This window comes from Salvelinus alpinus, chromosome 29 (assembly GCF_045679555.1).
Source record: "Salvelinus alpinus chromosome 29, SLU_Salpinus.1, whole genome shotgun sequence".
NCBI lineage: Eukaryota > Metazoa > Chordata > Actinopteri > Salmoniformes > Salmonidae > Salvelinus > Salvelinus alpinus.
Genome location: NC_092114.1, coordinates 16,546,821 through 16,568,092, shown reverse-complemented (window position 1 = coordinate 16,568,092; position 21,272 = coordinate 16,546,821). Strand labels below are relative to the sequence as shown.

The following is a 21,272-nucleotide window of genomic DNA, read 5'->3' as shown; positions in this document are numbered from 1 at the left end:
CATCAATGATGTCGCTCTTGCTGCTGGTGATTCTCTGATCCACCTCTACGCAGACGACACTATTCTGTATACTTCTGGCCCTTCTTTTGACACTGTGTTAACAACCCTCCAGGCGAGCTTCAATGCCATACAACTCTCCTTCCGTGGCCTCCAACTGCTCTTAAATACAAGTAAAACCAAATGCATGCTCTTCAACCGATCGCTGCCTGCTCCTGCCCGCCTGTCCAACATCACTACTTTGGACGGCTCTGACTTAGAATATGTGGACACCTACAAATACCTAGGTGTCTGGTTAGACTGTAAACTCTCCTTCCAGACTCACATCAAACATCTCCAATCCAAAGTCAAATCTAGAATTGGCTTCCTATTCCGCAACAAAGCATCCTTTACTCATGCTGCCAAACATACCCTTGTAAAACTGACCATCCTACCAATCCTCGACTTCGGTGATGTCATTTACAAAATAGCCTCCAAAACCCTACTCAATAAATTGGATGCAGTCTATCACAGTGCCATCCGTTTTGTCACCAAAGCCCCATATACTACCCACCACTGCGACCTGTACACTCTCGTTGGCTGGCCCTCGCTTCATACTCGTCGCCAAACCCACTGGTTCCAGGTCATCTACAAGACCCTGCTAGGTAAAGTCCCCCCTTATCTCAGCTCGCTGGTCACCATAGCAGCACCTACCTGTAGCACGCGCTCCAGCAGGTATATCTCTCTAGTCACCCCCAAAACCAATTCTTCCTTTGGACGCCTCTCCTTCCAGTTCTCTGCTGCCAATGACTGGAACGAACTACAAAAATCTCTGAAACTGGAAACACCTATCTCCCTCACTAGCTTTAAGCACCAGCTGTCAGAGCAGCTCATAGATTACTGCACCTGTACATAACCCATCTACAATTTAGCCCAAACAACTACCTCTTTACCTACTGTATTTATTTATTAATTTATTTTGCTCCTTTGCACCCCATTATTTCTGTCTCTACTTTGCACTTTCTTCCACTGCAAACCAACCATTCCATTGTTTTTTTTAGTTTTTATTTTACTTGCTGTGTTGTACTCACTTCGCCTCCATGGCCTTTTATATTTTTATTTATTTATACATATATTTGTTTGCCTTCACCTCCCTTATCTCACCTCACTTGCTCACATTGTATATAGACTTATTTTTTTTTTTATTTTTTTTTCACTGTATTATTGACTATATGTTTGTTTTACTCCATGTGTAACTATGTGTTGTTGTATGTGTCGAACTGCTTTGCTTTATCTTGGCCAGGTCGCAATTGTAAATGAGAACGTGTTCTCAATTTGCCTACCTGGTTAAATAAAGGTTAAATAAAAAAAAAAAAAAAAAAATTTGTAGTCGTTCCAAGTTGAGCGCCAGGGCAAAAGTAGTCTTTTTGCGCGTGTGAATGTGGGCGCGTTCTTCGTTCTTTTCCTTTGCTATTGAACATAGTAATCTCCGTCTGAAATATGATCGTTTATTTAGATATTAGACAACCTGAGGATTAATAAAAAACATTGTTTGACTCGTTTGGACGAACTTTGCTGGTAACTTTTTGGAATCCTTTGTATGCATGTTGAAGGACTGGATTATTGAATTCAATGGCGCCAACTAAACAGCATTTTTGGGATATAAAGGACTTTATCGAACACAACGACCATTCATTGTGTAGCTGGGAACCTTGAGATTGCAAACAGAGGAAGATCTTCAACAGTAAGGGATTTATTTTATCGCTATTTAGTGATTTTGTGTCGCCTGTGCTGGTTTGAAAGGATGTTGTTGTGGAGCGCTGTCCTCAGACAATCGAATGCTTTGCTTTCGCCGTAAAGCCTTTTTGAAATCTGACAAAGCAGTTAGATTACCAAGATTCTAAGCTAAAGAATGATGTATGACACTTTTGTATTTAGAATTTGGCCCGCTCCGATTTCACCGGATGTTGTCGAATTTTATCCAGCTAGCGGGATCTCCTCTCCAATTAACGACCATTCCACAGGTGCATGTTCATTACATGTTTATGGTTCATTGAACAAGCATGGGAAACAGTGTTTAAACCCTTTACAATTAAGATCTGTTAAGTTATTTGGATTTTTTGAAATTATCTTTGAAAGACGGGGTTCTGATAAAGGGACGTTTCTTTTTCTGCTGAGTTTTTATTGACACTTTCTGAAATTATAATGCAAAAATAAAATCCTATTTCTACAACCTTTTTAAGTGCCAAATACAGTAACAGGGTTGACAATTTCTTCTGAAATCAGCCGTAAATCCCCTTGTGACAGCGGGAATGGAAGATTGCTGGGTGCAACGGTGAGTGGCAAATAAATGCAAGCTTCACACAAAAAATTGTATTGTTAAATAATTTCTGGCTTATTTATGGATAACAGGGTTGATTGCCTTATGCTAAACCCACTCAGTTTTCAACAACATAAGACCAGAAAATGTGCCTGGCTACCCAAACTCATTGCTCAGCCACGCCCACAAACGTTTCTTCCCTGCAATCAAATCAAAGTTTATTTGTCACATGTGCTGAATACAACAGGTGTAGTAGACCTTAGAGTGAAATGCTTACTTACAAGCCCTTAACCAACAGTGCAATTTTTAAGTAAAAACATAATAATTGGTATTAGGTGAACAATTAGATAAGTAAGGAAATAAAAAAACAACAGCCATTGATGTGGTGTACTCCAAAGAGTCTAGATTTGAGTCTTCCCCAACGATTTCAACAACAAACACATTGTAAGCGTTCTGATTTGTCCAGAAACCGATGGGTTGGGCCAGAGCCAGAACCCCATTGGTAAAGCGTTGGTTTGAAAGTTTGTCGTTGGCTTTGATACATTGATTGGTTAGAGAGCCAATGGTTGATTACTTTGTTTTGTACAACATCCCTCATTATGATGCTAAGCCACGTCCAAGGTGGCTTAGCAGTTCAGACGTCTTTTTCTGTTCCGTATTGTCGTGTCCTGTATATATATATATTTACACCTTTCTTCGCATATCTTTTATTTATTTTATTATCCAAGAACTCAACTACAAAAGCTTTCCTGCAAAAGCTTTCCTGCAACCCGCTTCACCAATTACAAAAAGTATTATTTACCTCAATCTGAAAATCCATCGTGAAAGCTAGCCAGGGGCTAATTCAGAAGCTAGCCTGAAAGCTAACCAGAAGCTACTCCGATAGCTAGCCAGAAGCTAATCTGTAGCTGCCCCGAAATTAGCCGGTTTGCTGGCTAGCGTTGGTGTTTCAGCTGCCCACGTTTTGTGGTCATCAGCTATTCCTTTAGCTCGATAATCTACCGGCACTTTTGTGCAACGCGACTCGGACCGGAGCATTCCGGGACTTTTTTTCTCTCAGTTTCCCCTGATTCCAGCCGCAGGCTCTGGACACTTGCACCTTGATTTCGCAGCTAGCTAGCTGCAAACCGTGTGACTATTGGCTTACGTCGACCCCGGAGCAAACTCAAATCATTCTGGAGCTAGCCAGCTGAGGAGTTCCATCACCATCCGGACCCGTTTCTTTTGTTGCTGCTGCAGATACGGAACCCCACCGGGCCTTCACGACTGACTGCCGCGACTGACTGCCGACGTTATCTGCCCGAGGGATTTATCCAACTGGCACCTCCGTCCCGACGTTACCTGAACGCTCATCTGAGGCCCGCTAATCGTTAGCTGTCTTATCGGCTGCTATCTGAACAAGTATATCGGACAACTATTATTATTATTATTATTTATTTATTTTATTTTTTTCCTTGGGTCACTATATCTATTTTGCCAATTTGGATTGATCCCCTCTACCACACGGAACCCCACTACACGGAACCCCACTAACCTACCGACGGAAACGCACGAGGTATCTACAAACAGACCTCCATCCTATGCTGCTACCGATAGCCATATACCCGGCCAGCTGTCTGGATCGCCACGACCCCAACCAACCTCTACTCACTGGACCCTTATTGATCACTCGATTAAGCATGCCTCTCCTTAATGTAAATATGCCTTGTCCATTGCTGTTCTGGTTAGTGTTTATTGGCTTATTTCACTGTAGAGATTCTAGCCCTGCTCTCTATACCATATCCAACCTCTCAGTTCCACCACCCACATATGCGATGACATCACCTGGTTTCAATGATGTTTCTAGAGACAATATCTCTCTCATCATCACTCAATACCTAGGTTTACCTCCACTGTATTCACATCCTACCATACCTTTGTCTGTACATTATTCCTTTAAACTATTTTATCGCCCCCAGAAACTTCCTTTTACTCTCTGCTGTAGTAGCTCTAGGCGACCAATTCTCATAGCTTTTAGCCGTACCCTTATCCTACTCCTCCTCTGTTCCTCTGGTGATGTAGAGGTGAATCCAGGCCCTGCAGTACCTGGCTCCACTCCTATTCCCCAGGCGCTCTCTTTTGATGACTTCTGTAACCGTAATAGCCTTGGCTTCATGCATGTTAACATTAGAAGCCTCCTCCCTAAGTTTGTTTTGTTCACTGCTTTAGCACACTCTACCAACCCGGATGTTTTAGCCGTGTCTGAATCCTGGCTTAGAAAGACCACCAAAAATTCAGACATTTTCATCCCCAATTACAAGATTTTCAGACAAGATAGAACGGCCAAAGGGGGCGGTGTTGCAATCTACTGCAAAGACTGCCTGCAGAGTTCTGTTATACTATCCAGGTCTGTTCCCAAACAATTTGAACTTCTACTTTTAAAAATCCACCTCTCTAAAAACAAGTCTCTCACCGTTGCCGCCTGCTATAGACCACCCTCTGCCCCCAGCTGTGCTCTGGACACTATATGTGAACTGATTGCCCCCCATCTATCTTCAGAGCTCGTGCTGCTAGGCGACCTAAATTTGAACATGCTCAACACCCCAGCCACCCTACAATCTAAGCTTGATGCCCTCAATCTCACACAAATTATCAATGAACCTACCAGGTACCACCCCAATTCCGTAAACACGGGTACCCTCATAGATATCATCCTAACAAACTTGCCCTCCAAATACACCTCTGCTGTTTTCAACCAAGATCTCAGCGATCACTGCCTCATTGCCTGCATCCGTAATGGGTCAGCGGTCAAACGACCTCCACTCATCACTGTCAAACGCTCCCTGAAACACTTCAGCGAGCAGGCCTTTCTAATCGACCTGGCCGGGGTATCCTGGAAGGATATTGATCTCATCCCGTCAGTAGAGGATGCCTGGTCATTTTTTTTAAATGCCTTCCTCACCATCTTGAATAAGCATGCCCCATTCAAGAAATTTAGAACCAGGAACAGATATAGCCCTTGGTTCTCTCCTGACCTGACTGCCCTTAACCAACAGAAAAACATCCTATGGCGTTCTGCATTAGCATCGAACAGCCCCCGTGATATGCAACTTTTCAGGGAAGCCAGAAACCAATATACACAGGCAGTTAGAACAGCAAAGGCTAGCTTTTTCAAGCAGAAATTTGCTTCCTGCAACACAAATTCAAAAAAGTTCTGGGACACCGTAAAGTCCATGGAGAATAAGAACACCTCCTCCCAGCTTCCAACCGCTCTGAAGATAGGAAACACTGTCACCACCGACAAATCCACTATAATTGAGAATTTCAATAAGCATTTTTCTACGGCTGGCCATGCTTTCCACCTGGCTACCCCTACCCCGGACAACAGCACTGCCCTCCCCTCTGCTACTCGCCCAAGCCTTCCCCATTTCTCTTTCTCCCAAATACAGTCAGCTGATGTTCTAAATGAGCTGCAAAATCTGGACCCTTACAAATCAGCCGGGCTAGATAATCTGGACCCTTTCTTTCTAAAACTATCTGCTGAAATTGTTGCCACCCCTATTACTAGCCTCTTCAACCTCTCTTTCGTGTCGTCTGAGATCCCCAAAGATTGGAAAGCAGCTGCGGTTATCCCCCTCTTCAAAGGGGGGGACACCCTTGACCCTAACTGCTACAGACCTATATCTATCCTACCCTGCCTTTCTAAGGTCTTCGAAAGCCAAGTCAACAAACAGATTACCGACCATTTCGAATCCCACCACACCTTCTCCGCTATGCAATCTGGTTTCAGAGCTGGTCATGGGTGCACCTCAGCCACGCTCAAGGTCATAAACGATATCGTAACCGCCATCGATAGGAAACAATACTGTGCAGCCGTATTCATTGACCTGGCCAAGGCTTTTGACTCTGTCAATCACCACATCCTCATTGGCAGACTCGACAGCCTTGGTTTCTCTAATGATTGCCTCGCCTGGTTCACCAACTACTTCTCTGATCGAGTTCAGTGTGTCAAATCGGAGGGTCTGTTGTCCGGGCCTCTGGCAGTCTCTATGGGGGTGCCACAGGGTTCAATTCTTGGACCGACTCTCTTCTCTGTTTACATCAATGATGTCGCTCTTGCTGCTGGTGATTCTCTGATCCACCTCTACGCAGACGACACTATTCTGTATACTTCTGGCCCTTCTTTTGACACTGTGTTAACAACCCTCCAGGCGAGCTTCAATGCCATACAACTCTCCTTCCGTGGCCTCCAACTGCTCTTAAATACAAGTAAAACCAAATGCATGCTCTTCAACCGATCGCTGCCTGCTCCTGCCCGCCTGTCCAACATCACTACTTTGGACGGCTCTGACTTAGAATATGTGGACAACTACAAATACCTAGGTGTCTGGTTAGACTGTAAACTCTCCTTCCAGACTCACATCAAACATCTCCAATCCAAAGTCAAATCTAGAATTGGCTTCCTATTCCGCAACAAAGCATCCTTTACTCATGCTGCCAAACATACCCTTGTAAAACTGACCATCCTACCAATCCTCGACTTCGGTGATGTCATTTACAAAATAGCCTCCAAAACCCTACTCAATAAATTGGATGCAGTCTATCACAGTGCCATCCGTTTTGTCACCAAAGCCCCATATACTACCCACCACTGCGACCTGTACACTCTCGTTGGCTGGCCCTCGCTTCATACTCGTCGCCAAACCCACTGGTTCCAGGTCATCTACAAGACCCTGCTAGGTAAAGTCCCCCCTTATCTCAGCTCGCTGGTCACCATAGCAGCACCTACCTGTAGCACGCGCTCCAGCAGGTATATCTCTCTAGTCACCCCCAAAACCAATTCTTCCTTTGGACGCCTCTCCTTCCAGTTCTCTGCTGCCAATGACTGGAACGAACTACAAAAATCTCTGAAACTGGAAACACCTATCTCCCTCACTAGCTTTAAGCACCAGCTGTCAGAGCAGCTCATAGATTACTGCACCTGTACATAACCCATCTACAATTTAGCCCAAACAACTACCTCTTTACCTACTGTATTTATTTATTAATTTATTTTGCTCCTTTGCACCCCATTATTTCTGTCTCTACTTTGCACTTTCTTCCACTGCAAACCAACCATTCCAGTGTTTTTTAGTTTTTATTTTACTTGCTGTGTTGTACTCACTTCGCCTCCATGGCCTTTTTATATTTTTATTTATTTATACATATATTTGTTTGCCTTCACCTCCCTTATCTCACCTCACTTGCTCACATTGTATATAGACTTATTTTTTTCACTGTATTATTGACTATATGTTTGTTTTACTCCATGTGTAACTATGTGTTGTTGTATGTGTCGAACTGCTTTGCTTTATCTTGGCCAGGTCGCAATTGTAAATGAGAACGTGTTCTCAATTTGCCTACCTGGTTAAATAAAGGTAAAAAAAAAAAAAAAAAAAATGATGTCACCACAAACGACTTCGATGATGACGGAGACTGAAGTATGTGGCGAACATAGAGCAGTGGAAGAATTCAGTTTGAGTCATCGGGCATCCAGAAAATGGCCAAAGAGTAAAACCAGCTCGCCTGCTTTTACACTATAATTTCACTATTAAATGTTCAATGTTTATTTAAAACATATATATATTTACATCGCAGCGCTAGCTGTGCCACCAGAGATTCTGGGTTCGCGCCCAGGCTCTGTCGCAGCCGGCCGCGACCGGGAGGTCCGTGGGGCGACGCACAATTGGCCTAGCGTCGTCCGGGTTAGGGAGGGTTTGGCCGGTAGGGATATCCTTGTCCCATCGCGCACCAGCGACTCCTGTGGTGGGCCGGGCGCAGTGCACGCTAACCAAGGTCGCCAGGTGCACGGTGTTTCCTCCGACACATTGGTGCGGCTGGCTTCCGGGTTGGATGCGCGCTGTGTTAAGAAGCAGTGCGGCTTGGTTGGGTTGTGTTTCGGAGGACGCATGGCTTTCGACCTTCGTCTCTCCCGAGCCCGTACGGGAGTTGTAGCGATGAGACAAGATAGTAATTACTAACAATTGGATACCACGAAATTGGGGAGAAAAAGGGGTTACATTTTTTTAAATAAAATATAAATATATATTTAAAAAGGAATAACTGGATTAAAAAGAGAGCTCAGTTCACGTAACAGGGTTGACCTTAAAATGAGGGACACGTAACAGGGTTGACCTTAAAATGAGGGACATACTTCAATGAATCACTAATCACATTAAAATAAATCTTCAGAAATGACTTTGTCAAAGCAACAAAATAACTAGGGCTTTACAATGACGGTGAAAACTTGGAGAAATGTTGACGCTAAGTGGGCTAGAATCTTAGAAGGACATGTCAAAATGCTGGATTTTTTAAATTCTCCACGTGGTCTATATTAAAGGACACTTCATTTAATGTAACAGACTTTAAAAAAAACTATATTTCTGTCTACAATTTCTACTTAATATATCAAAGGGATGCACACAAAAGGTACTCTGTGGAAAGACCATAAACATTGAATGAGTGTGTTTTGTTATACCTGTCTTTACTCTGAATGTATTAGTACTTTGTATCCTTTAAAAAAAACTGTGACACTTAAACACAGCCATACAACCAAATAGGTATTTCAATAGCTATAAGGTTTTTGAGTTTTAGATTGTTAAATCCAAATTGCACAATCTAAGTAATACATTCTTTAGATTGGTTTATGCAACAAAAAAAACAAAAAAATGTTTAAACACTAGCTGCCTACCATTATAGAGCATGGACCTAGATATTGTATTTGCTGTAACCTTTTTCTGTCTGGTATTATTCACAAACTTTTATTAGATTCGCTGCGAGCCCTGTTTCTTTTGTCTATCTGCTGAACCCCTCGCGCTCCTCTGTTCCATTCTCCATGCGGTCGCGCGCACGCGGTCGGTAGGATTCCGGGGGCCGTGTTCGACTACTTTGAATTTACATTCTTCCTTCCTCCTACGCTCTTCTCCTTGAGGTTATAATTGATTTGACAAAGTTTGAAAGGTAAAATTAATCTAGTGGCATCACTTACTCTCACATATCTAATCATGTAAGATCAGTGATCGCCACAAGGAAGGAAAGAAGGATTTTGATAGTTCAATCTCGAACACTGTCCAGTTCCTCTGAAACGAAGGGGATTTGCGCTGCCGCGTGCTCGCGCCCGCCCCAGCAGGCACCACCGATTGTTGACAAAGACGCCGCGAGACGGAGAAGAGAGCCCGAGCCTTGGTTTCAAGCCACGGGAGGACTACGGTTGAAGATACCGTCCGTTTACTGAGAACGAGGAAGGAGCGCGAGTGTCTTGAAAATCAACCGTGAGTCACAATGAACCGCTTTGTGTGTGTCAATTTCGTTTAATCAGCCCGGGCAGCTAGCTAGCTACCTCCATCGGGTCATTTCATTCCTCATCCCCCCTCCCTCCCCGTGTGATCCGTTATCATATGCTGCTCATTTCTACCAGTTAACCCGCGAGACCTCCCCGGTTATAATAGTTTTCCGTTTTTCTTTGTGTCTTGTCTCTGTGTCTGTCTCCCCCCTCCTTTTGCCACCAACCTGAAGGTGTGGCCGGCTCGAGGCGATTCGGTAATACTGTCTTTGCTTTAAACAGTTATCGGACTGGCGCGTGAAGAAGAGTACCCCCCGGCTAACCACATGCACCTTTACATACTCACACCGACAGAATGATCACAGTGGGCCGGGATGGGTTGGTGTCGGTGTGATTAACGTCAGTCTCAAGGAGTCTTCCATACCTAGAAGAACCAGGAGGACGGGGTCCAGGCGAGGTCTGGCCGGGCATGGTGTGATCTGAGTCGGGCAGCCAGTCTGGGTCTGACCGGTGACCACCCGTCCGTTCCCCGGAGCCTGCGTGGCCCCAAGCCGCGTCCAGAGCCTTCCAAGATGGGGAAGTGTGACGGGAGAGTTACACTGGTGGCGATATGTTCACTGCAGCTGGTGAGTGTTTGTTGCAGTGAGGTGTGAATGGGAATAGGTGTGTGATGCTTATCCACAATGACCATATTTTAACACTCTGTCCCTGTTCCCATCCCTCTCCCACTCACTGAATCTTACATGTGTGTCTAAGAGAGAGAGAGAGAAAGATGGTAAGACTGAAAAACGTTTTAACTATTAACAGCGTGTCACATTATTGGCAACCACAGGACAAGTGTGTGGTGATCACTGTATTCTGGGAGACCATGCTTTGAAAGTAACAGCAGGAAAACAAGAGTTATCTTCCTCTCATCTACATCCTGCTCTCTTCCTCTCATCTACATCCTGCTCCCTTCCTCTCATCTACATCCTGCTCTCTTCCTCTCATCTACATCCTGCTCCCTTCCTCTCATCTACATCCTGCTCCCTTCCTCTCATCTACATCCTGCTCTCTTCCCCTCATCTACATCCTGCTCTCTTCCTCTCATCTACATCCTGCTCCCTTCCCCTCATCTACATCCTGCTCTCTTCCCCTCATCTACATCCTGCTCTCTTCCCCTCATCTACATCCTGCTCCCTTCCCCTCATCTACATCCTGCTCTCTTCCCCACATCTACATCCTGCTCTCTTCCCCTCATCTACATCCTGCTCCCTTCCCCTCATCTACATCCTGCTCTCTTCCCCACATCTACATCCTGCTCTCTTCCCCTCATCTACATCCTGCTCCCTTCCCCTCATCTACACCCTGCTCTCTTCCTCTCATCTACATCCTGCTCTCTTCCCCTCATCTACATCCTGCTCTCTTCCTCTCATCTACACCCTGCTCTCTTCCTCTCATCTACATCCTGCTCTCTTCCCCTCATCTACATCCTGCTCCCTTCCTCTCATCTACATCCTGCTCCCTTCCCCTCATCTACATCCTGCTCTCTTCCCCTCATCTACATCCTGCTCTCTTCCCCTCATCTACATCCTGCTCTCTTCCCCTCATCTACATCCTGCTCTCTTCCCCTCATCTACATCCTGCTCTCTTCCCCTCATCTACATCCTGCTCCCTTCCCCTCATCTACATCCTGCTCTCTTCCCCTCATCTACATCCTGCTCCCTTCCCCTCATCTACATCCTGCTCCCTTCCCCTCATCTACATCCTGCTCCCTTCCCCTCATCTACATCCTGCTCCCTTCCCCTCATCTACATCCTGCTCTCTTCCCCACATCTACATCCTGCTCCCTTCCCCTCATCTACATCCTGCTCCCTTCCCTCATCTACATCCTGCTCCCTTCCCCTCATCTACCTCCTGCTCCCTTCCCCTCATCTACATCCTGCTCCCTTCCCCTCATCTACATCCTGCTCCCTTCCCCTCATCTACATCCTGCTCCCTTCCCCTCATCTACATCCTGCTCCCTTCCCTCATCTACATCCTGCTCCCTTCCCTCATCTACATCCTGCTCTCTTCCCTCATCTACATCCTGCTCTCTTCCTCTCATCTACATCCTGCTCTCTTCCCCTCATCTACATCCTGCTCCCTTCCCCTCATCTACATCCTGCTCCCTTCCCCACATCTACATCCTGCTCCCTTCCCCTCATCTACATCCTGCTCCCTTCCCTCATCTACATCCTGCTCCCTTCCCCTCATCTACATCCTGCTCCCTTCCCCTCATCTACATCCTGCTCCCTTCCCCTCATCTACATCCTGCTCCCTTCCCCTCATCTACATCCTGCTCCCTTCCCTTCCCCTCATCTACATCCTGCTCCCTTCCCTCATCTACATCCTGCTCTCTTCCCTCATCTACATCCTGCTCCCTTCCCCTCATCTACATCCTGCTCTCTTCCCTCATCTACATCCTGCTCCCTTCCCTCATCTACATCCTGCTCTCTTCCCTCATCTACATCCTGCTCTCTTCCCTCATCTACATCCTGCTCTCTTCCCCTCATCTACATCCTGCTCTCTTCCCCTCATCTACATCCTGCTCTCTTCCCCTCATCTACATCCTACTATTCCACTCTTCCTGCTCTATCTTGTCATCATGCTCCTCTTTGTCTCTTTGGTCAAAACCTTTATTTCTGTTTCTTATTTTCTACTTTTAATTTTCAGTGTTTTTATTAATGTGTTTGTGTGGTAGTATGCTGTAGTTGGCGTGTGTTTTATTTGATTGTGATATATTGTGTGACAGTGGGTACTTTGGAATACAGCTTATTTTAAGTAGTTTGGGGAGTTTGTGTTGGGGGGTAGTCCCTCCGCTGGTGCTCCTTGCAGTTTCCATGGAAACAACTGCAGCATACTGTGTGTGTGAGACAGTTGTTTCTTTGTGTGTCCCTGTGCATATCCCACAGGGGGAGTGTGAAATTGCAACAATGTAATACCATAACGATCCCCTAGATGTATCTTGTGATATACGTGTGTGTGTGTGTATAGATGGCAGCGCTCCAGAGACAGGTGTTTGACTTCCTGGGCTACCAGTGGGCTCCTATCCTGGCCAACTTCCTCCACATCATGGCCGTCATACTGGGGATCTTTGGAACCGTGCAGTTCAGATCCCGCTACCTCGTATTGGTGAGACACACACACACACATATATATATATATATACATACACACACACACATGTAACAGTATAACTTTAGTCCGTCCCCTCGCCCGACCAGGGCACGAACCAGGGACCCTCTGCACACATCAACAACAGTCACCCACGAAGCATCGTTACCCATCGCTCCACAAAAGCCGCGGCCCTTGCAGAGCAAGGGGAACCACTACTTCAAGGTCTCAGAGCAAGTGACGTCACCGATTGAAAGGCTATTCGCGCGCACCACCGCTAACTAGCTAGCCATTTCACATCCGTTACACACACACACTAGAGGTCGACCGATTATGATTTTTCAACGGCGATACCGATTATTGGAGGACCAAATAAAGTCGATACTGATTCATCAGACGATTTTTATATATTGATATGAAATAATTACAACAATAATGGAAGGAACAGTGAACACTTTTTTATTTTAACTTAATACATAAATAAAATCTATTTAGTCTCAAATAAATAATGAATTATGTTCAATTTGGTTTAAATAATGCAGAAACACAGTGTTGGAGAAGAAAGTAATAGTGCAATATGTGCCATGTAAAAAAGCTAACATTTAAGTTCCTTGCTCAGAACATGAGAACATATGAAAGCTGGTGGTTCCTTTTAACACGAGTCTTCAATATTCCCAGGTAAGAAGTTTTAGGTTGTTGTTATTATAGGACTATTTCCCTCTATACCATTTGTATTTCATTAACCTTTGACTATTGGATGTTCTTATAGGCACGTTAGTATTGCCAGCCTAATCTCAGGAGTTGATAGGCTTGAAGTCATAAACAGCGCTGTGCTTCAAGCATTGCTAAGAGCTGCTGTTTGAATGAATGCTTACGAGCCTGCTGCTGCCTACCATCGCTCAGTCAGACTGCTCTATCAAATATCAAATCATATACTTAATTATAATATAATAAACACACAGAAATACGAGCCTTTTGTCATTAATATGGTCAAATCCGGAAACTATCATTTCGAAAACAAAACGTTTATTCTTTCTGTGAAATACTGAACTGTTCCGTATTTTATCTAACGGGTGGCATCCCTAAGTCTAAATATTACTGTTACACAACCTTCAATGTTATGTCATAATTATGTAAAATTCTGGCAAATTAATTACGGTCTTTGTTAGGAAGAAATGGTCTTCACACAGTTCGCAACGAGCCAGGCGACCCAAACTGCTGCATATACCCTGACACAATTTCCGTAGTTAATATTGCCTGCTAACATGAATTTCTTAACTTTTTTAAGAAAGACATTGATGTTTATGGTTAGGTACCTTACTGGAACCATTGTGCTATTTTTTGCGAATGTGCTTTTGTTAAATCATCAAGTTGAAGTAGGCTGTGATTCGATGATAAATTAACAGGCACCGCATTGATTATATGCAACGCAGGACAAGCTAGTTAACCTATTAATATCATCAACCAGTTAACTAGTGTGTAGTTAACTAGTGATTATGTGAAGATTGATAGTTTTTTTTATAAGATAAGTTTAATGCTAGCTAGCAACTTACCTTTGGCTCCTTACTGCACTCGCGTAACAGGTGGTCAGCCTGCCACGCATTCTCCTCGTGGATTGCAATGTAATCGGCATCCAAAAAGGCATATTACCGATTGTTATGAAAACTTGAAATCGACCCTAATTAATCGGCCATACCGATTAATCGGTCAACCTATAATATACACACACACCCCCTAACCCCTCTTTGTCTCTGTGTCTGTCAGTATGCGGTCTGGTTAGTGCTGTGGGTGGGATGGAACTCCTTCATCATCTGTTTCTACCTTGAGGTGGGACACTTGTCTCAGGTAAGAGATGTGTGTGTGTTTATAACGTGTTTCAAATTGTAATTGTCACATGTGCCGAATACTGCAGGTGTAGACCTTACAGTGAAATGTTTACTTAGAAGCCCTTAACCAACAATGCAGTTTTAAGAAGAAGAAAAAGTGTTAAAGTATTTACTAAAATAAACTGGAAAAAAATAAATAATAACAATAATAAAAAATTAAGGAGCAACAAAAAAATTACAGTAGTGAGGCTATACAGGGGGTACTGGGTAGCCATTCGATTAGCTGTTCAGGAGTCTTATGGCTTGGGGGTAGAAGCTCTTCAAGAAGCCTTTTGGACCTAGACTTGGCGCTCCGGTACCGTTTGCTGTAAGGTAGCACAGAGAACGGTCTATGACTAGGGTGGCCGGAGTCTTTGGGGATTTTTAGGGCCTTCCTCTGACACCGCCTGGTATAGAGGTCCTGGATGGCAGGAAGCTTGGCCTTCTTCTTCTGACTTGCACTAACATCTGTCGTGATTTGCGGTCGGAGGCCGAGCAGTTGCCATACCAGGCGGTGATGCAACCAGTCAGGATGCTCTCGATGGTGCAGCTGTATAACTTTTTGGGGATCTGGGGACCCATGCCAAATCTTTTCAGTCTCCTGAGGGGGAATAGGTGTTGCCGTGGCCTCTTCACGACTGGCTTGGTGTGTTTGGACCATGATAGTTTGTTGGTGATGTGAACACCAAGGAACTTTTAAGCTCTCAACCTGCTCCACCACAGCCCCGTCGATGAGAATGGGGGCGTGCTCGGTCCTCCTTTTCCTGTAGTCCACAATCATCTCCTTTGTCTAGATCACGTTGAGTGAGAGGTTGTTATCCTGGCACCACACTGCCAGGTCTCTGACCTCCCTATAGGCTGTCTCATCGTTGTCGGTGATCAGGCCTACCACTGTTGTGTCGTCGGCAAACTTAATGATGGTTTTGGAGTCGTGCCTGGCCGTGCAGTCATGGGTGAACAGGGAATACAGCGGGGGACTGAGCACACACCCCTGAGGGGCCCCCGTGTTGAGGATCAGCATGGCAGATGTTGTTACCTACCCTTACCACTTGGGGGCGGCCCGTCAGGAAGTCCAGGATCCAGTTGCAGAGGGAAGTGTTTAGTCCCAGAGGTCCTTAGTTTAGTGACGAGCACTTCATGGCTACAAACGTGAGTGCTACGGGTCGGTAGTCATTTAGGCAGGTTACCTTGATGTTCTTCGGCACAGGGACTATGGTGGTCTGCTTGAAACATGTTGGTATTACAGACTCGGTCACAGACAGGTTGAAAATGTCAGTGAAGTCTCTTGCCAGTTGGTTAGCGCATACTCAGAGTACACGTCCTGGTAATGTTGACATGTTTTTAAAGGTCTTACTCACATCGGCTACGGAGTGCGTGATCACACAGTCATCTGGAACAACTGATGCACTCGTGCATGCTTCAGTGTTGCTTGCCTTCGAAGCGAGCATAGAAGTTATTTAGCTCGTCTGGTAGGCTCGTGTCACTGGGCAACTCGCGGCTGTGCTTCCCTTTTTGTAGTCTGATTTACAACATGTTTATAATGTGTGTTTATGTATTGATGTGTTTAACATTTGTGTGTTCATAACATGTTTTTTCTAATTTGTGTGTTTGTAGGACAGGGACTTCCTGATGACGTTTAACACGTCGCTGCATCGGTCCTGGTGGATGGAGCATGGCCCTGGTTGCCTAGTAACGCCAGTGTTGGACTCCCGCATCGCCCCTGACGACCACCATGTCATCACCGTCTCTGGCTGTCTCCTTGACTACCAGTACATTGAGGTGCTGAGCGCCGCGCTGCAGGTCCTACTGGCTGTAAGTAACACACCAGGGTTTCCCTTAGGAAAATGTGGCGCCGGCCAATTGACCAGCGACGGTTTAAATTACAGGACATTTTGAGAAATTTACCGTACCCATATGGCGTCCGCCCAGAATGACAGAAATTACATTGCGATTATGGTAATTTATCTTAACAAAACAATGGCGTGCATCCTTCTTAACGAATTCCGATGCGCACTTTGAAGCTGTTAGAATAACTGTCCACGTTTACTCTTCCTCAGCCAACAAGACGAGTAACGAACTGCGCGAGAAAGATGTAGCCTATTTCCAAACAGAGTCTGGGACAGTTGTTGGACGATAGATCCCAAATTCATACATCCAGTACATCAAAATAAGTTTCAAAAAGCATTGAGGCTGATGCAACAGATCAGAATGGTAATACACTTATTTCTTCACATTATAGCTGCGTAGCAATGCACATGGGGCAGTAGGCTACGTCTGGGGCGGTAGGCTACGTCTGGGGCGGTAGGCTACGTCTGGGGCGGTAGGCTACGTCTGGGGCGGTAGGCTACGTCTGGGGCGGTAAGCTACGTCTGGGGCGGTAGGCTACGTCTGGGGCGGTAGGCTACGTCTGGGGCGGTAAGCTACGTCTGGGGCGGTAGGCTACGTCTGGGGCGGTAGGCTACGTCTGGATGTCACAGTAGGCTACGTCTGGATGTCACAGTAGGCTACGCCCGGGGAAGCAGGCTACGCCTGGGGCGGTAGGCTACGTCTGGGGCGGTAGGCTACGTCTGGGGCGGTAGGCTACGTCTGGGGCGGTAGGCTACGTCTGGATGTCACAGTAGGCTACGTCTGGATGTCACAGTAGGCTACGCCCGGGGAAGCAGGCTACGCCTGGGGCAGTAGACTACGTCTGGGGCGGTAAGCTACGTCTGGGGCGGTAAGCTACGCCCGGGGCGGTAGGCTACGTCCGAATGTCAAAAGCACACTGCACATGCGAGAGCGGGTTTCATGTGACAGAGATTAAAATATCTGTTGTAAATTTAGAAAGCTGGGAGATCTAAAGATTAAACAACTAGCATTGGTTGCTAATATGACTAGGATTGTGCCTTTGGCTACCGGACAGCGAAATAAAGTTGATTTGATAACCAGTAGAACGTAAGAGAAATAGGCTACTTGTTTCAGCGGCACATGGAAGTCTTTTTATAAAATAATTGCCTCTACGTTCAAAGGAAAGGATTTTGGCTCGGCTACTTTGAAACAAGGTAAGACATGGCTCATATGAAGTAAAACATTCACACAATTAAATATATGTTTTCAATCTGCATACTGCCTCCAGCTCACATTGCAAAGTGTTGTGTGATGCGCTAAAGCCTACCTACCATTGCCTAAGCACTTGAATGGCGAATGGGAACCATGCTTAAATTACCAGTTGAGAAATAAAAAATAGTATCTCTTTTTAATCGTCGTCAAAAACTTTTTCACGCGATTTATATTTAGAATTGTTGTGCAATTATTAACCTATAGACCTATTTATTTATTTTTTTAAGAATGACCGGTCAAATGTATTTCCATCGGCTCGTATTTCCATCAATGAACAGGTTAAAAAGCATTACTTTGCAATGGGATTTTTTTTTCTTTTTTTTCTGGCTGTTCGGTGCAAATGTTATTTATCAGCTTTTCAGATCTTTTTTTTTTTTTGGCCTGAAGCTGGCTATTATCGACTAATGGAAACCCTGACACACACGCATACATACATACATACACACACACGTACACACACAACATGATACTAACCTTAACCTCTTTGTCTCTCCCTTAGCTCTTTGGCTTTGTGTATGCCTGCTATGTGAGCAAAGTCTTCCAGGATGACGAGGATAGCTGTGAGTGTTGCGTCTGTCTGAGTGATCCATTTATTTCTTTGTTCTATCTCAGTGGTCTGTCTGTCTGGGTGTTCCGTCTGTCTGTCTGTTCTGTCTAGGTGTTCCGTCTGTCTGAGTGTTCTGTCTAGCTGTTCCGTCTGTCTGAGTGTTCTGTCTAGGTGTTCCGTCTGTCTGAGTGTTCTGTCTAGGTGTTCCGTCTGTCTGGGTGTTCCGTCTGTCTGTCTGAGTGTTCTGTCTGGGTGTTCCGTCTGTCTGTCTGAGTGTTCTGTCTGGGTGTTCCGTCTGTCTGTCTGAGTGTTCTGTCTAGGTGTTCCGTTTGTCTGTCTGAGTGTTCTGTCTAGGTGTTCCGTCTGTCTGGGTGTTCCGTCTGTCTGGGTGTTCCGTCTAGGTGTTCCGTCTGTCTAGGTGTTCCGTCTGTCTGGGTGTTCCGTCTGTCTGGGTGTTCCGTCTGCCTCTGATCTCTTTCTCTCTCTCAGTTGATTTCATTGGTGGCTTTGAATCCTATGGTTACCAGCCTCCTCAGAAGACCTCCCACCTCCAACTGCAGCCCCTCTACACGTAGGTAACCTCTAACGTTTCAACCTTAACCTCACGGTGACCCCTTACCCGAGTCCTTCCATTCCGCAGCGGTTCAGAACACTTAGTGTACATATTATGACGTTTTTGTTCTAATTGGTCTTCAGCAAAGGTTTTTTCGGCTGTTCGTGCACACAAGCCGAAGTCTACGCCCCTTTGTCGTGATTGGTCAACAGTAGGGATTCTTAAATAAAGTGTGTGTTGTCATTCAACAAATTACATTGTTTTCATGCACGTTTTTACCTTGAGAAATACTGCACCAAACATCTTAGTTAGATGTAAAATTGCGCAACTAAGATATCAACAAAAACGTTAAAATTTATGACAGATTTATTGAGTTAGATTAATTCATACTATTTTGAGGAAGTGTGTACTGGCTACGGCGTCTCAAGATGGACAAACGTTTTTCAAGCGAAGGTCTTTTAAGGAGGTATGCGAGAACTCGTTTAGCCGAGTTCGGCGGAAGGCTTTAACAAAATATATATTATTTATTGTGTGACCTACTTTCTAATTGAACTGTATGATATCTCTGTCTCTCTCTCATCTCTGTCTCTCTCTCTCTCAGGGCCGGGTAGGGGAAGGGGGCGCCCCCATCAGACCACACCTCAGCGGTGAAGCTGAGTCGCCTTGGGAACAGAGCACTCACTCTCCGTGTCACAGTACAACTGAAAGATGGACTCACCTGTGTGTGTTTGTGAGACCGTGTATGTGTGTGGTAATCGAGGGTAAACTGACTGATACCCCTGAGGTGAATGTACAGAGGACAGGGTGGAACCAGCCATTCTATGGGGAGGGGGGGGGGGACACTGGGCGTGGTCACTTGTTAATGGACACGGAGGATATTGAGAGGACACTCTGCACCTGCCGGCTCTCTAGGACCCTGTGCGTGTGTGTGTAGTTCTAAAGGACTAGCTGAATGACCTCTGAACTATTGTGGGAGGGGCCTCCAAAGTCACATGGGGCACAGCTCTTCATGTGGTCACTTTAGAATGTGAGGTCATAATAGAACAATCGTACCCCCAATCCCTAATCTTGTCCCTAATTCTGTTGTGACAGGGTGACCCTGTGTACTCACAATCACAGCAAAAAAGCAGAAGCGGTTTTGTCGCGATTGTGTGTACACTGGGTTAAGTGATCTGTTATGGACCAATTTTAAGGATTGGGCTTTAGTGTCTCTGGGGAAAGATGTGGGGATTCTGTGCATGTAAATATCCGGCTGATTGGTTGTTTTGTTTTTGGGGGTGGGGAGGGGGTTGCGTAGCCACGCCCCATTACGTTTCGTCTCTCACCTTTTTCACGCCCAAGAATCGTCCTTGATGACTTTAGAAATGCTTCCTCTCTCACACCTTACTACCCTTTCTTCTGTTATTCTCCCTCCCTCTACACTTCATTCACTCCTTCCTTTCTTCTGTAACGAAATCACTGGTCTGACCTGATGATATTAATGTAAGGAATAAAAGGACACTGATTTATTTCACCACCATACAATAGGTCATTGTGCATTTCCAGGTCAGAAATGTCTGGCGGAGGACAGAGGTGGAAGACTGTATTTCTGAAGTGGTTTCCTGGGTAAGACAGACTGGTGTGTTAGGAGACATTGGGAAGGGGGTTGGTGAAATAAATAAACTGTTTCTAAATTAAATCAGTCCTATGTTTTCTGCACACACACACACCTTTAGACAAATTGATGTAAGTATGAATTTAGCCTTGCATTGCATGGTAGACCGTGCTGCATATGGTCATTTCTAGTGACACACTAGATTACATTTTTTGTAACAGGCTAGGCTCTACTTTTGAAGTTGGAGTAATTTAGCTGACGTTCTCATCCAGAGCAATTTACAGTACCAATTTGCGTTAAGTGCCTTGCTCAATGGCATATCGACAGTTTTCTTTTCACCTAGTCGTTTCGGGGATTCACACTAGCGACCTTTTCAGTTGGTGGCCCAATGCTCTTTACTGTGACCCAACCCCTCTTAACTGTTAGGTTACCTGCCGCTACCGCCCTTTTCACAATGGCTGTTAGTTGGTTCACAATGCACTGGTCTAGTAGAGCAGTGGTTCCTAAACATTATTTTGGGTTACTGTACCACCAAATGAATTTTCCTCTGCCCGGAGTACCCCTTAAGTACCCCCTCGTGTGTGTTTTATCATCCAGATCCAGCTTCATGAACACCCTCTGTGTGCTCAGTAGTCAGCATGTTGCCATGGCTGCGGCTGGACTCCATTACCATAATTCTCGGAACATTCTGCACAGACCTTCATAGATAGCATTCTGTCCATACCTAATAACGGGTATCTGGGACTGGGAAGAATGAACTGTCCACACACTCCCCTATAACCAGTGTTAGAGACACCACTATAATCTTTATTGTGAATGTATTTGAGATTATTAGTGTATTTTTGCCCAATGTGAGAGAACAGCGCATGTCAACAGAGCCACA

The 21,272-nt window shown here is 45.2% G+C and overlaps 1 protein-coding gene across 2 annotated transcripts; it reads left to right on the top strand.

Moving 5' to 3' along the window:
- Positions 1-9,138: 9,138 nt before the first annotated feature.
- On the top strand, positions 9,139-20,473 carry LOC139559139 (sodium/potassium-transporting ATPase subunit beta-1-interacting protein 1). 2 transcript variants are annotated; one of them, XM_071374879.1, is made up of 8 exons: positions 9,139-9,585; positions 9,879-10,222; positions 12,612-12,749; positions 14,496-14,576; positions 16,211-16,408; positions 18,195-18,255; positions 18,732-18,813; positions 19,397-20,473. In XM_071374879.1, exons 2-8 carry the CDS (start codon positions 10,169-10,171, stop codon positions 19,404-19,406), a joined length of 624 nt encoding a protein of 207 aa, XP_071230980.1. In that variant the 5' UTR covers positions 9,139-9,585; positions 9,879-10,168; the 3' UTR covers positions 19,407-20,473. The 2 variants fall into 2 exon arrangements, with proteins under 2 accessions (XP_071230980.1, XP_071230981.1); XM_071374880.1 differs by having other exon boundaries at positions 9,428-9,585; positions 18,732-18,817; positions 19,397-19,528.
- Positions 20,474-21,272: the final 799 nt, after the last annotated feature.

What these genes read in the sequence shown, in the direction of transcription:
- LOC139559139 (XM_071374879.1), top strand. Translation starts at nt 10,169, where the DNA reads ATGGGGAAGTGTGACGGGAGAGTTACACTGGTGGCGATATGTTCACTG. An exon ending in AGGTGGGACACTTGTCTCAG is followed by an intron (nt 14,577 to 16,210) that starts GTAAGAGATGTG and finishes GTGTGTTTGTAG; the next exon opens with GACAGGGACTTCCTGATGAC. An exon ending in CCAGGATGACGAGGATAGCT is followed by an intron (nt 18,256 to 18,731) that starts GTGAGTGTTGCG and finishes TCTCTCTCTCAG; the next exon opens with TTGATTTCATTGGTGGCTTT.